This window comes from Neovison vison, chromosome 9 (assembly GCF_020171115.1).
Source record: "Neovison vison isolate M4711 chromosome 9, ASM_NN_V1, whole genome shotgun sequence".
NCBI classification, from domain to species: domain Eukaryota; kingdom Metazoa; phylum Chordata; class Mammalia; order Carnivora; family Mustelidae; genus Neogale; species Neogale vison.
In genome coordinates, this window is record NC_058099.1 from 35704155 (window position 1) to 35716634 (window position 12480).

Below are 12480 nucleotides of genomic sequence, written 5' to 3' on the forward strand. Positions count from 1 at the left end.
GAAGAAGGGGCAGCCTTATGATAGGTATGATGTGTTTCTGTCCACTTATTTTTCTTACTGTTGTACCCCAGCACCTAAACAAGACCTAGCACAGAATCAATATTCAAAGCACATTCAGCAAATGAATGAATCTGAAATACCATGAGCATAATTCAGCCATATGAAGTCATAACCTAGAAAAGATGCCTCCCTCAACAGCCAAGAACACTAGATTATGACGGAGTGTGCCAAACATGAATCCTCCTCTCTTGTCTCTCCTGCCCCCACCACAGGAAGAATGAGGAGCAGCCTAGGGGGCTAGAATGTCCTCATTTCCGTAAGTCACATCAGAGCTGCAGAGCTGAGAGGGCCAGCTTGCAGTCCTGAAGTCCAACCCTCTCATTACACAGATGGTGAAACTAAATCGCAGGGGCAGAGATGACCTGCCCAAGGTCAGGTTGCTTGGTTTCCAGACCAGCAAGAACTTCTTCTGACTCACGTGTGGTCTGGACAGGAAGGAGGGACAAGGAGATGACAAACCAGACGGCTGTGACAGAATTCATCTTGCTGGGGCTCCAAGAGCACCGTAACCTTGAGACAGTCCTGTTTGTGCTCTGCCTGGGCATCTACAGTGTCAATGTCCTGGGGAACTCCCTCCTCATGGGGCTGAGCGTGCTGGACCCCCGCCTGCACAGCCCCATGTACTTCTTTCTCAGCAACCTCTCCCTCATGGACATCTGTGGCACATCCTCCTTTGTGCCTCTCATGCTGGTCAACTTCCTGGAAGCCCAGAGGACCATCTCCTTCCCTGGCTGTGCCCTGCAGATGTACCTGACCCTGGCACTGGGTTCCACAGAGTGCCTGCTCCTGGCCGTGATGGCCTATGACCGTTACGTGGCGATCTGCCAGCCACTTAGGTACCCAGAGATCATGAACGGGCAGACTTGTGTGTGGATGGCAGTGCTGAGCTGGGGGACAGGCTTTGCCAACTCACTGCTGCAGTCCCTTCTCACCTGGAGCCTCCCCTTCTGTGGTCACAATATCATCAACCACTTCTTCTGTGAGATCTTGGCAGTGCTGAAACTGGCCTGTGGGGACATCTCTCTCAACGCACTGATGTTAGTGGTGGCCACAGCGGTCCTGACGCTGGCCCCACTCCTGCTCATCTGCCTGTCCTACGTTGTCATCCTTGCTACCATCCTTAGGGTGCCCTCTGCTGCAGGCCGGCGCAAAGCCTTCTCCACCTGCTCTGCCCACATCACAGTGGTGGTGGTTTTCTATGGGACCATCTCCTTCATGTATTTCAAGCCCAAGGCCAAGGACCCTGACCTGGATAAGATTATTGCACTGTTCTATGGGGTCGTGACGCCCTCACTGAACCCCATCATCTACAGCCTGAGGAACACAGAGGTGAAGGCTGCTGCCCTAGCCCTGCTCGGGGGAGGCCTGCTCTCCAGAAAAATGGCCCACCCTCTCTGTTGCTCTTCACCTCTATCATGCACGGCAGGCTAGGTCCATCGTGGTGAAGACTTGGAATTGCAGTGGCTGAAACCCACAAGGGTTTATCTCCCACTCCCGCTGCAGGTCCTTTAGCAGCTGACTGGTGGCTGGGGTCGGCTCTCAATCATCTTCATCCCTCTGGGCCTCAGGATAAGCAGCTACCATCTGGAACACTGCTGGTCACCGTGACAAAGCCTGCACTGGCTCTTTGAGCTTCACTTCCACCTTCACTTCGTCCGCCAATGCAAGCACGTGCCACAGCTAACATCAAGGGGCAGACGAAGCACACTCACCACGTGTCTGGAAGGAGCAGGGAGACTGAGAAATCTGTGAATAGTCATCAGCAATAATGGCTGCCACACTATCCTACAGTAAACCCAAGAGCCACTAGATATTTGCCTCCCTCTTCTCTCACCATCACTGCCCCACACATCCAGTCAGTCATGAAGTCCTAGAGAATCCATGGCCTAAGACCTAAATGGGTCCCCTCCTTTCTCCTCACAGTACCTCCTCAAGAAGCCTTCACTCTCCCTCTCTCTCAAATACCGCAACAGCTGTGTCACTTTTGTCCTACAAACGCCCTTCAAAATCTACCCTCTGCACTAGCTGTCAAAACGCCAATCTGAAAAAATCCAAAAAACAAAATACCAATCAAATCATGCCACTCTCCTGCTTAGATCCACCAATGCCTCATTTCCCATGGGATAAAAGCCAGACCCCCACCTCTCCATCCAACCTCATACCAGCTGCTTTCCTCAGCCCCTCTCCACCCACACACACTCTCCGGATCCAGGTCCCCTGAACTATTCCCAGTTCCTCAGCAAGTATCAGTCTTTTCTGCCTCTGTCTCCCCCTTGCTCTTCCCTCTCATGTCCAGATGCTTCTTGATCTTTAGCTAACATGTACTAGATCACAGACCAGGCCAAGCCCTATACTGTGTCCTAAGTGCTTTACTGACTGGGGACCACTTGGAATGAGTGGAGGAATACAATATGGACACTGGTGACCAGAAAGAACCCTCTCCCAACACCTTGGCATTACAGAAATTTATTTAATTCTTACTCAGATCTGCCCCCCTCTTCCAGAAAACCCCCTTCTGACCCCTCCTAGCAGGGTGCGGTCTGGCCCAGCTCTATGTCCCTCTTCACAGAAGGACTCTGTCCTGAATCCTAGCTATTTGGGTTCAAGCATCCTAGTGACCTGACTCTATATATCCTAATATGAAGGACTAGTATTTCTGATACAAGGAAGAGACATCAAGCCCACACCTCTTGACTCACCATTCAGTTGGCCACATTGCTCTAATCAGGGCCCCAAGGAAGAGACAGAATTGCAGAAAGCAGAGAACAAAGGGATTTTTCCTGGTTTTTGAGCTTTAAAAACCTAGGCTCTAAGGTCTTCACAGGAGAGAATGAAGGCATAGACAAGAACTAGGAGAAAAACCTAAGTAAAAGGGAGTTTTCCCAACCTCCAGATTAATGCTCTAAGTTAAGGGAGAAGGAAGAGAGAGAAGGGGATGCAGTAAGAGCACTGGCAAAGAAGGGTCCCAAAAGGAAGAGGTCCTGAGCCACATTCCCTAGGCCAAATATCCGGACAGATTTGTAGGATCTGAAAGATGGGGGAACTCATGCCTTGTTGGTCAGGTAAAAACCCAGAGCAGGCCCCCAAAGTAGAAATGGCTTCAAGGTGTGTCTGGGCTATCCAAGCCTCACAGGTCTTTGTGGGTGGCACGGAAGTCAGGGAGGGCCTCAGCACTGACAATGGTTATGCAGATGGGAAAAAGCGCTCTGGGATGGCCTGCCTACACTGCTAACTGGGGACCAGGTGGAATGATGGAACTCACGATGGGTCCAGTGTGGACCCCAGTGACCAGAAAACAACCTCCCAACGTCTTCCCATTATTTAAGATCCTCAAGACTCAGCTGTGACTCTTATAGAGAGGAACTCCCAAACTGACAAAGGATATCTCTCAGGCAAAAAAGATGACACTCAGGCAAAATGGGGCTCAAAATAGAAGTTATGTTCTTGTGATATTTCTCGCACATTTGTGATTTGTACCTGCTAGTCCAATTTCCTGAAACCTCAGCTTCCTTTCCTGTTGGGTGTGGGCACCACAAGGGAGGTCTGTCTCACTAATTTAAATCACCCTAACATGCGTGCGCACGCGCACACACGCGCGTGCACACACACAAACACACACACACACACCCCTACTCCCAGCAGCTGCAGTGTGCCATGATGGAGCAAAAGGCTCCGGCAGAAGCTCCAGCAGCTCATTCCAGCTGGGTTCCCACCAACCCTGCTCACTTTTTTGGACCCTCTCTTTCCCTCTCCTCCCCACACCCTTGGCCCAAGGAAAAAAGGCAGCATGGAACCAGCAAATACTTCATTGGAGACACACCAGACTCCACCTGCATCAACTCAGGATACCAGTGGCCCCGGCCCCAGCCCCACCTGCCCTGCAATCCCCCGCCTGGCACAGCACAGCACAGCATGGCACGATATGGCCCAGACGCCGCCTTGGGAAGGAAGCCTGAGACCAGAGTTGCTGAGCTGCTGGGCAGATTTGGAGACTCGTTGTCCCCAAGATGGACTCCATTTCCTCGGGAATGATGCCATATCCTGAGAGGGCTTTGTCTCCCTGGGAAGGAATCCATATCCTTAGGAGGGCTCCACATCCCTGGGAAGGACTCCACACCCCTAGGAGGGACTCCTCGGTCCGGAGGGGCTCTAGGGTCCTACACAGGCTCCATCCTTAAGAAGGGCTCCATGGATGCAGGAAGACTCCAGGCCTTCAGGAAGTTCGCCAGGTCCCTAGAAGAGCTCCATGTCCTTAAGAAAGACTCTATGTCCTCAAGAAATACAACCTGTCTCTTATCCAGGGAGGGTTCCACACTCCCAGGGCTCTCTGCCCCTAGGAAGGGTTCATGCTCCCCAAAGGCCAGGCCCAAAGCCCCACTCAGCTGGAACAGATGCTGCTGACAGTGGCCCCACCTGGACCCACAAGGCCCAGCTCCTCCTGCTCATTGATGCACAGCTGGTAACCGCAGCCCCGGGCCCGAGCTCCAGATGGGACCCGGTGGTCAGTCTTGGCACGTGGGGGCAGCAAGAAGCCCACGCTGCCAGCGATGAGCATATGCCAAATGCTGTGAATGTAGAAGTAGTTGTCTCGGGTCTCCACAAAAGCATAGAGTAGGACAGCACTGCCTGCAATCAGGCTGCCCGGACACAGGTAGAAAAGCCAACGGCGCCATGTGGGTGGGTAGCAGTGCCGGCGGCGGACGCTGCGTACTGTCTGGGGGAAGCAGAGAAGTGGGACTCAGGAATACAAGGCCTTGGAACCCAAGCCAGAGCTGGTCATTCCCAGGCTTCCCAGAGCCCTCGTCATGACCCGAAGGCATCTGCCAAGTCTGAAGTGGGCACCATGAACAGCACAGTGATGATGACAGGATCCAAGCCCACCTTAAATTGGGGATCAGATCCTCAGGGCCCTGCACCCAAGTCCTTCTGGGACGCCCCCCTCCCCAAGCCCTCCCAACCTTACCCAGGCTGTGGCCAAGATGCCCAGGGCGAAGAGACTGGGTCCAAGCAGGTTCCAGAGTCCATGCCGGTCAAGCTGTAGAGCCATAGACAGCAGCATAGCCCCCAGCAAATACAGCACCTGGAGAGAGAGGACTCCAGGGGCTGGGCCGGGATGGCGGGAGGCACTTGGCAATGCCCCCAGGGAGAGGTTGGGAGTGAGTTTCAAGTGAACTTTGCCTACAGTTGTCCCCCAGGGCCCACTCTGGACTGACCTGCTTGACCACAGGCTGTAAACGCGCCATGGCAATGACAGTGACCCACACGGACATTAAGGAGCCCAGGAAATCACAGAACTGCAGCACATCGTAGTCCATGATGCAGAAAACCACAATGCCTGGCTGGTCACAGGCATGGTAAAACTGGAGGAAGAAATGACAGGCATTGAGAGAACTTGGGGCAACGGTTTAGGTCCGTGAAGCAGGAGAAAGAAGTCACGAGGATGGTGTGCTGCTGTCAGAAAAGCAGAGGTCAGAGGTCACAGACTGAGCAGAACTGGGAAATGCCTGACTCCCTGCTCCTGAGAAGAACGTGGTAGGGAAGCCTGGTCTGCCTCACAAGCCGTTATGTATATGCCAGCCCTGACCCTGTCCTTACCTTCCTAATCTTCCCAATTCTAGAATGTACTATGGAGAGCACAGGCCGGTGGGGATTCCAGGTATGTCAGTCTAAGGCCTATCCTTCCCTTCTTCTCATGCTCACCATGGGTCCCACCTATAATCCCCATCACTGGCCCAAGCTAGGGGGCTAGACACTGGTCTCTGGCCACCCTAGACCCTAAGCCTCCCCTGCATATCCCAGTCTCCCCTGATAGCTCAGACTAGGAGTTAGGGTTCATCCTTAGGCTTAGGCCTTACACTATCTGGCCCTCTTCATCCCCTCCCACCCAAAGTCATGGGTGGAGGGACGGGGGGGAAAGGAAGAGAAAAGGCAGACCCTGGACCATGGAGAAGAGCACAACACTTTACACCATGGAGAAGAAATCAGGGAAGGGACAGTGTCCGCCTAGCCTCTACTGTGGGAAAGGTGGTAAAGAGGAGTTACGAAGGGGGCACAGGGGACACAGGTGTGATTAGATCAGACTATACTGGGCACCCCAATTAAGAAAACAAGGTCTGTAGTCAGCCCCCCTTGGTCTGTGGTCCCAACCCCTCCGCCTCTCTGGACAAAGCTATCATGGCTGCAGGCATCCTGTGTTCCCTTATTTGTAAAAAGGGGCTAACCAAAAATGATCTGAGTTCTTTTTACCTTAGAACATTTGCTGTCACCTTCTCTGAACTTCTGTGTAGAATTTATGTGATTTTTCATTGATGCCAAACACTAAGAACATGTATGGTTTTAAGATTATCTTTGGTGCGAAGATGACAGGAACGTGTATCCCTATGAGCTCACCCAAAGACAAGACGCTGGATAAAAACTATGAGGACAAACAGCTCCAGACCAGTAATAAACATCACACTGGCATGCTCACTCTCCTATCACCTGATATTGCCCCTTCTCCATGTCACAAAGAACAGACGGTTGTGGTGATGAAAAAAGAAAATTAAAATGCTGTAATGGGAGAGAAAAGGTTTTTGGCCTATATAAACTTGGTGGAAATCTACTCATTGGAGTTGACCTTGAGACATTCCAGTAGATTTTACAGGACCAAAAAACTGACTCAATCTGCTTGATCTCTGTCCTCTGCATGTTAACCCAGGTCCTCAGAGAACCATGGCTGCTGAGGGCACCTCTTGATAGTAGAAACAAGCTGCTAGAGTTGCCACGGTTAAAATGAAGTTCACCAGGCTGAACTGAAACTGGGGCAAGGAGGCTACGGGTTGTACCACCCAAAGGTGGCCTTGGAAGTGGCCTGATCTCTGACAGAAGGGGCCCTTCAGGTACCACTTTCAGCCCAGGTCAATCTCTTCATCATTCTATGGAAAGGCAACCCTAAGTGACAAGGGCTCTGAGTCTAGAAGAGAGGTGGACTTACAGACCTCAGTGAGACAGGCAGCCTGGCCCTCCAGAGGCATATCTGTGATTGTGGGTAGAGGGCAGGGAGATATGGCCCACCGCTGAGGAAAGAAGTGGCTGAGCAATATTCAGAGCATTCTCTTCTGGAAGCAGTGGCCTCTATAACCTCGGGGAAGGATGGAAATGGGAGAACCTGGCCTCCTGTTTGGATGCATTACTGCTGAGAATGAGAAGGTGGAGATGAGTTCGGAGAAAAGGAGCATTCTATCCTGAATTCAAATCATAAAGCATGACACCCCAACCTTAATCAAACAGCATCCCCCTTAGGAAAAAGCAGGTGGGAAACTGAAGCAAGTCTATTGTGAAAACTGGCAGAATCCAGTCCAGGAGCAGAGCTGCCAACAGTAGAGTGGGAAGGCAATTCTTTCTTTCTCTTGTACGTGCTGATTAATTGGGAGTTTAGTTCCTAAGCAAAAGGAGTATTTTGGTCTTTTGCTATTGTAGCTATTGGATATTAATTACTCTCTACCTCTAAGACCAGCTATAAGACTCAAAAGTTCAGTCTCTAGAGACAAAGGATAAGAAAGAAATTGCTAAGTCTCTTTTGACCTGTTGAAGTTTTCGTCCAGTCAATTCAAACTGCAAAATTTGTAACTTTGGAAAAGGTGAATAATCTAAGAACAGGGAGAAGCTAGGAGTTAAGAAAAAGAAAACTTAGGGATATTAATTGGCATTGGGAAACCTTGGGTTTAATTCCTTCAAATTTTAAAGTCTTAAGCTTGTGTACCTATTGTCTGTCTTTCCCTGCACTTTGCGGGTAAAGAATGCTGTCCCTTCACTTCAGGAACAGACTGCTTTGTTTTGAGCACTCCAAGCTTTTAAAAGGGCTTGCAAGTTAAGCAACCAAGGCTCCCTCTTACATATTATTAAATTGAGAAAGTAAGCTCTTACTGGGAAACTGAGAGCCGTTCCACCCAAGTCCACATCTGCATTTGAATTAGTATCTGAACACACCTAAAAGATCGATTTTTTTCAATTCTTTCTTTCTTGTATGTGCTGATTAATTGGGAGTTTAGTTCCTAAGCAAACGGATTATTTTGGTCCTTTGCTATTTTAGCTATTGGATATTGATTGTTCTCTACCTCTAAAACCAGCTGTAAGTATTACAGCTACTAAATTACCCAATACTATTTTCTGATTTGGATTTTATTTTAAAATACTAATTTTACATTTCAGGCCTTCACCAAGCTTGCTCCATCTGCCTGACTCTCAAGTATATAAAAGGAAATGCCCAAACATATCTTGAAGAGGGGCTTGTAATAAATCCTTCAATTTCAAATAAAAGAAGATGTATATCAGAGAAAAGCAAAGCTAAATCACCTAATATTGAAGACACATATAAGGGAATAATTAACTGAAGGCTGACTGTCCTCCTAAGAAATTTCTGTGCAATGAAAAAAAGAGTAGGGGATAATGGAAAGATTGCCTCTGGAGTAGAGAGGTTTGGGGAGAAATCATTGCACTAGTACTGACTGATTATTCTCCAAGCATTCTAAAAGGTCAGAGAGATTTTTAAGGTCGTAGAAGACCTACAGGAATAGAGTAAGTTAAAATTGCTATGTGAGGTGAACAGGATGATGTACCCTTCACCAATCCTGATCTGCCTATGGTCACCGCTCACTGTCTAAAAAGACCATTGGTGGGCGCCTGGGTGGCTCAGTGGGTTAAGCCGCTGCCTTCGGCTCGGGTCATGATCTCAGGGTCCTGGGATCGAGTCCCGCATCGGGCTCTCTGCTCAGCAGGGAGCCTGCTTCCCTCTCTCTCTCTCTCTCTGCCTGCCTCTCCATCTACTTGTGATTTCTCTCTGTCAAATAAATAAATAAAAATCTTTAAAAAAAAAAAAAAACACCATTGGTAAAGTCTATCACTGACTCCTTCGTGGTGCTTAATTCACTAGGGAAACCTACCAACAACCTGTGTCAGCTTACTTCACTGAAATTTCTCAACCTGGAGAAGACAGCATCTTGTTATCATATATTCTGGGTATCTATCTGTCCCTTCTACCTGCACTGCTTCCACTTGCTTTTTTTTTCATGGAGCAGAATCCACCATCCACTGCCATGGCATCCCACTCATTACCATCCTTAACCAGGAGATACAACTTAGAGTAAACAAAGCAAAGCAAATCACTCACCACCACAGAGTTCACTGGTATAAACCTACTGTCCATCACCTAAGAGCAACCAGCTGAACAAAACACTGGAATGGCCTACTGAAGGCTTAGTTACGGTGTCACCTGGGCAACTCTACTCTGTAAGTCTGGAATAGTCTCCTATGTTTGGCGCACAGTGTGTCCTCAGTAAGCTCTCATCATCTTATACTTTATGCCACGTATGTTCATGAGAGAATATCCCTACACTAATAAACTTTCCTCCATGCAGAAACAAAGAAAGAAACTTGCAATATTGTTGATCCACTGAAAACTGTGGGCTAATTTTTACACTGGTATTTCTTCTGTCAACAGAAATAAAAAGAAATGACAGAAATAACATAGAAAGATTGGGAAGTTTAAAAAAAGAAATTTAGATTACAAACTGGCTTCTGTTAATATAATTCTAATCTGACACCTTCCTCAGCTTTGGACAGTTTATGAGGTAAATTTTTTTTTAAATTAACCTAAAATGTTTTCTGTGAGATTTCATATTTTTATAACATAACTATATAGTTCATCTGGTGCTTCAAAATGGAGTATCCAGGCACTACAGAGTGTAAAACTGGAGATGCAAATACATTCAATCCATGCAGGGACTGGAATATCTGCACTCAGGATATAATGGAATTTATGGCTATTCCCTTATTATCTGCCTCCATTTCCTCTTGGAAACAGTGGTGGGATTTTGCCAAGGGCCACTAAGAATTACTTGTGAGGTGTGAGGAACAGAAGAGATAAGCAGAAGGCAGGATATCAACAATCAGCAAGAAAATCCCCAGGGGCCCCGGGGACTTTCGAACATCAGCTCGTGGGAATGGATTGTGAGGCTCCAACTGGCACTGGGAAGAATCCACGGCGTGAACTGTCTGGGCTAGAGCCATACAACTGCAGCGTTTGCTGTATTCCCCTTGATGACTTCTTGCATTTGGTTATATTTTTTGGGCTTTTGATCAGCTCTTCTTACCTTTTAAGAATTTGAGAACTATTTTTAAAGAAGAATGTGAGAACTATTAAATGAGGTCGTAAGTTTCTCTACATATTCCAGGACTTCTGAGAAACTGACGTCAGTTTAGAAATTTACCAATGCGTCCTCTCTGCCATGGTGCCAGGAGACAATACAGCTCAGTGATTACACATAAGGCATCTAGAGTCCGGCTGCATGAGAATTCTGGTTCTACCACTCATGTTACACCTCAGACAAAGTACTTAAACTGCCCTCACCTGCAAAAAGGGATGATGATGATGATAATATAAGTGCCTATCTATTACTCTAATGGTATTGTGAGGACTCAGTTTGCAGTGTCTGACACACTAGATGTTATTTTGCTGTTTCCATTATCTGAACTGGTCTGGCTATACACAAAACAAAGTGCTGGATTTGTGACCTATTTTTAACATATTTTACATGTTATGTAATATATTTTGCATTTTCAATTTACACTCTAAACTCTTGAACAAACCTGCTGTCTGCTCCCATGCCCTTGATAGGAATCGATGCACTACTCCCACGTATAGACTGTCCTGGCTTTGAAGACAGGGGAAAAAACAGTTATCCATGCCCTGGTAGTTTGACCTGCAATTTGACCACTGGGTCCTTAAATGGAGACTACTGGGGAATGACGTAAGTCCAAACTAAAGAATGAGAAGGAAGAACAATGGGGAACCTGCCCAGGAAACCTGGATGACCAGCATCACATTTGGCCCATGTGGAAAAAGAAGAGGAGTTAGAGCAAGACTACAGGCAACACCACAGAGCTGGCATCATCTCCTTGATTTTTCACCCTATTATTTTTTTTTCTTTTTTAAGTAAGCTCCACACCTAACATGGGGCTTGAATTCATAAGCCTGAAATCAAGAGTCGCATGCTCTACTGACTGAGCCAGCAGGGCACTCTGCTTATTATCCTAGTTAAATGGAAGTTCTGCATATGATGTCAGCCAGTGTAGGCTCCCCTGGTGTTCCAAATGGGGAAGAGACCTTTTCTTTCAAGGATGATTTGCCATTGTATCCAGAATATAAGGAGTCATCTGGTACTAAACACTCTAGAGCCAACACCCAGGATGCTTGTGCAAAGTGCAGGAGAATGAACCCACTCTCCCCACATGTTCCAGGCTCCTGATACACTTAGGTACTGTTACTGATTGTGAGTCCTAGTAGAGCCTCATGCAGCCTAGAGTGGGCTGGTGGAACAGCTGATGCTAGAGGATTTGGTGAGCAACAGTATAAAGGGCATCTGGCTGTTAAAAAAAAGAGAGACAGAGACAGAGAAACAGTGTCTACTGTAAAAATAGAATGAGGCACTATCAGAGCAGGTCTAAAAAGAGGGACAGCCAACCAAAATTAGAGTGTGCTCTTCTCACCCAGCTTAAGAGGGGAAGGTCTCTCTACATAGCATGGTTCTAGCCTCCTCTTCTTCGTCTGTGCATGTACATCCCAGAGGACCCTACAACATGCCCCTCAGTTTCAGAACATTCACCTCCCCCTTCCACTTTCTGCTAAATGATAAGTAGGATTTTTGTAATTTGGACATATGTCTGATCTATTAATGCCGAACAAAAGGGAAGCACATATTGGTTTTTGTGATATTCTTGTTGCCAAGACATGAGGAAAGTCTGAATCCATCTAAGATTTTTGCAGAGCTCAGAGGCTGGCACTGTATGTCACGAGATGCCAAGAGCCCAGAGAGGAGCTGAAAAGATCCCTAGATGCAGCATCTCAGGGGGAGAATCTACATGAGGGCTAAGTCACGTTAGCAGACTCACTCCTCTACCCTTTCCTTATTTATGGATTTATTTACTATTTATGAAGCTTGCTAGTAATATGAACTTTTCTGATTATGGGAAAACACAGAGGGGGGCTGTGAACATTCTGTAATGAGAGGCAAAGGATTTAAAACTATATTAAACTTCATCAAAATATGTTTCTTTGCACTGGAATTTGGTATCAAGCTGCCACTTTCCATGCCGTCTCAGGATATAGTTGAGTCCACGAAATTTTTTAGGATCCCAAGAGCCAGAATGTTGTATAAATTACCCAGTTATAGAGATCCTCCCTGTCTTCCAAAAGTTCCCATGAGAAATCAAGAGGGCCATGGTGACTGAATGGGGAGATACCTTTTCATACCATAAGAAAGAACAAGCTAAAGATACAGAAATGCCCCGTATAACGAAGAACATGAGCACAGTACAGCCAGCCCTCACATCACCGGAGATGAAAGTGGAGACTCTGTAGAGACTCGGGAGAAAGTGCAGATC

At 47.5% G+C, this 12480-nt stretch overlaps 2 protein-coding genes across 7 annotated transcripts in view; one reads left to right on the plus strand and one right to left on the minus strand.

The window, feature by feature from the left end:
* The first annotated feature begins 407 nt into the window (after positions 1–407).
* Positions 408–8730, plus strand: LOC122917473 (olfactory receptor 13C7-like). 2 transcript variants are annotated; one of them, XM_044265383.1, is made up of 2 exons: positions 511–1401; positions 8386–8730. In XM_044265383.1, exons 1-2 carry the CDS (start codon positions 511–513, stop codon positions 8422–8424), a joined length of 930 nt encoding a protein of 309 aa, XP_044121318.1. In that variant the 3' UTR covers positions 8425–8730. The 2 variants fall into 2 exon arrangements, with proteins under 2 accessions (XP_044121317.1, XP_044121318.1); XM_044265382.1 differs by lacking the exon at positions 8386–8730 and having other exon boundaries at positions 408–1491.
* Positions 3479–12480, minus strand: part of TMEM8B (transmembrane protein 8B) — a 42051-nt gene continuing 33049 nt past the window's right edge. For 4 of the 5 annotated variants that reach the window (XM_044265380.1, XM_044265379.1, XM_044265377.1 and 1 more), the window contains 3 exons: positions 5274–5420; positions 5024–5140; positions 3479–4774 (listed from right to left, as the gene is read on the minus strand). In XM_044265380.1, coding sequence (XP_044121315.1) covers positions 4439–4774; positions 5024–5140; positions 5274–5420 — 600 coding nt within the window. In that variant the 3' untranslated portion in view covers positions 3479–4438. The remainder of the gene's footprint in view (positions 4775–5023; positions 5141–5273; positions 5421–12480) is intronic. The other variant, XM_044265378.1, reaches the window with a different exon arrangement.

What these genes read in the sequence shown, in the direction of transcription:
- LOC122917473 (XM_044265382.1), top strand. Translation starts at nt 418, where the DNA reads ATGACCTGCCCAAGGTCAGGTTGCTTGGTTTCCAGACCAGCAAGAACT.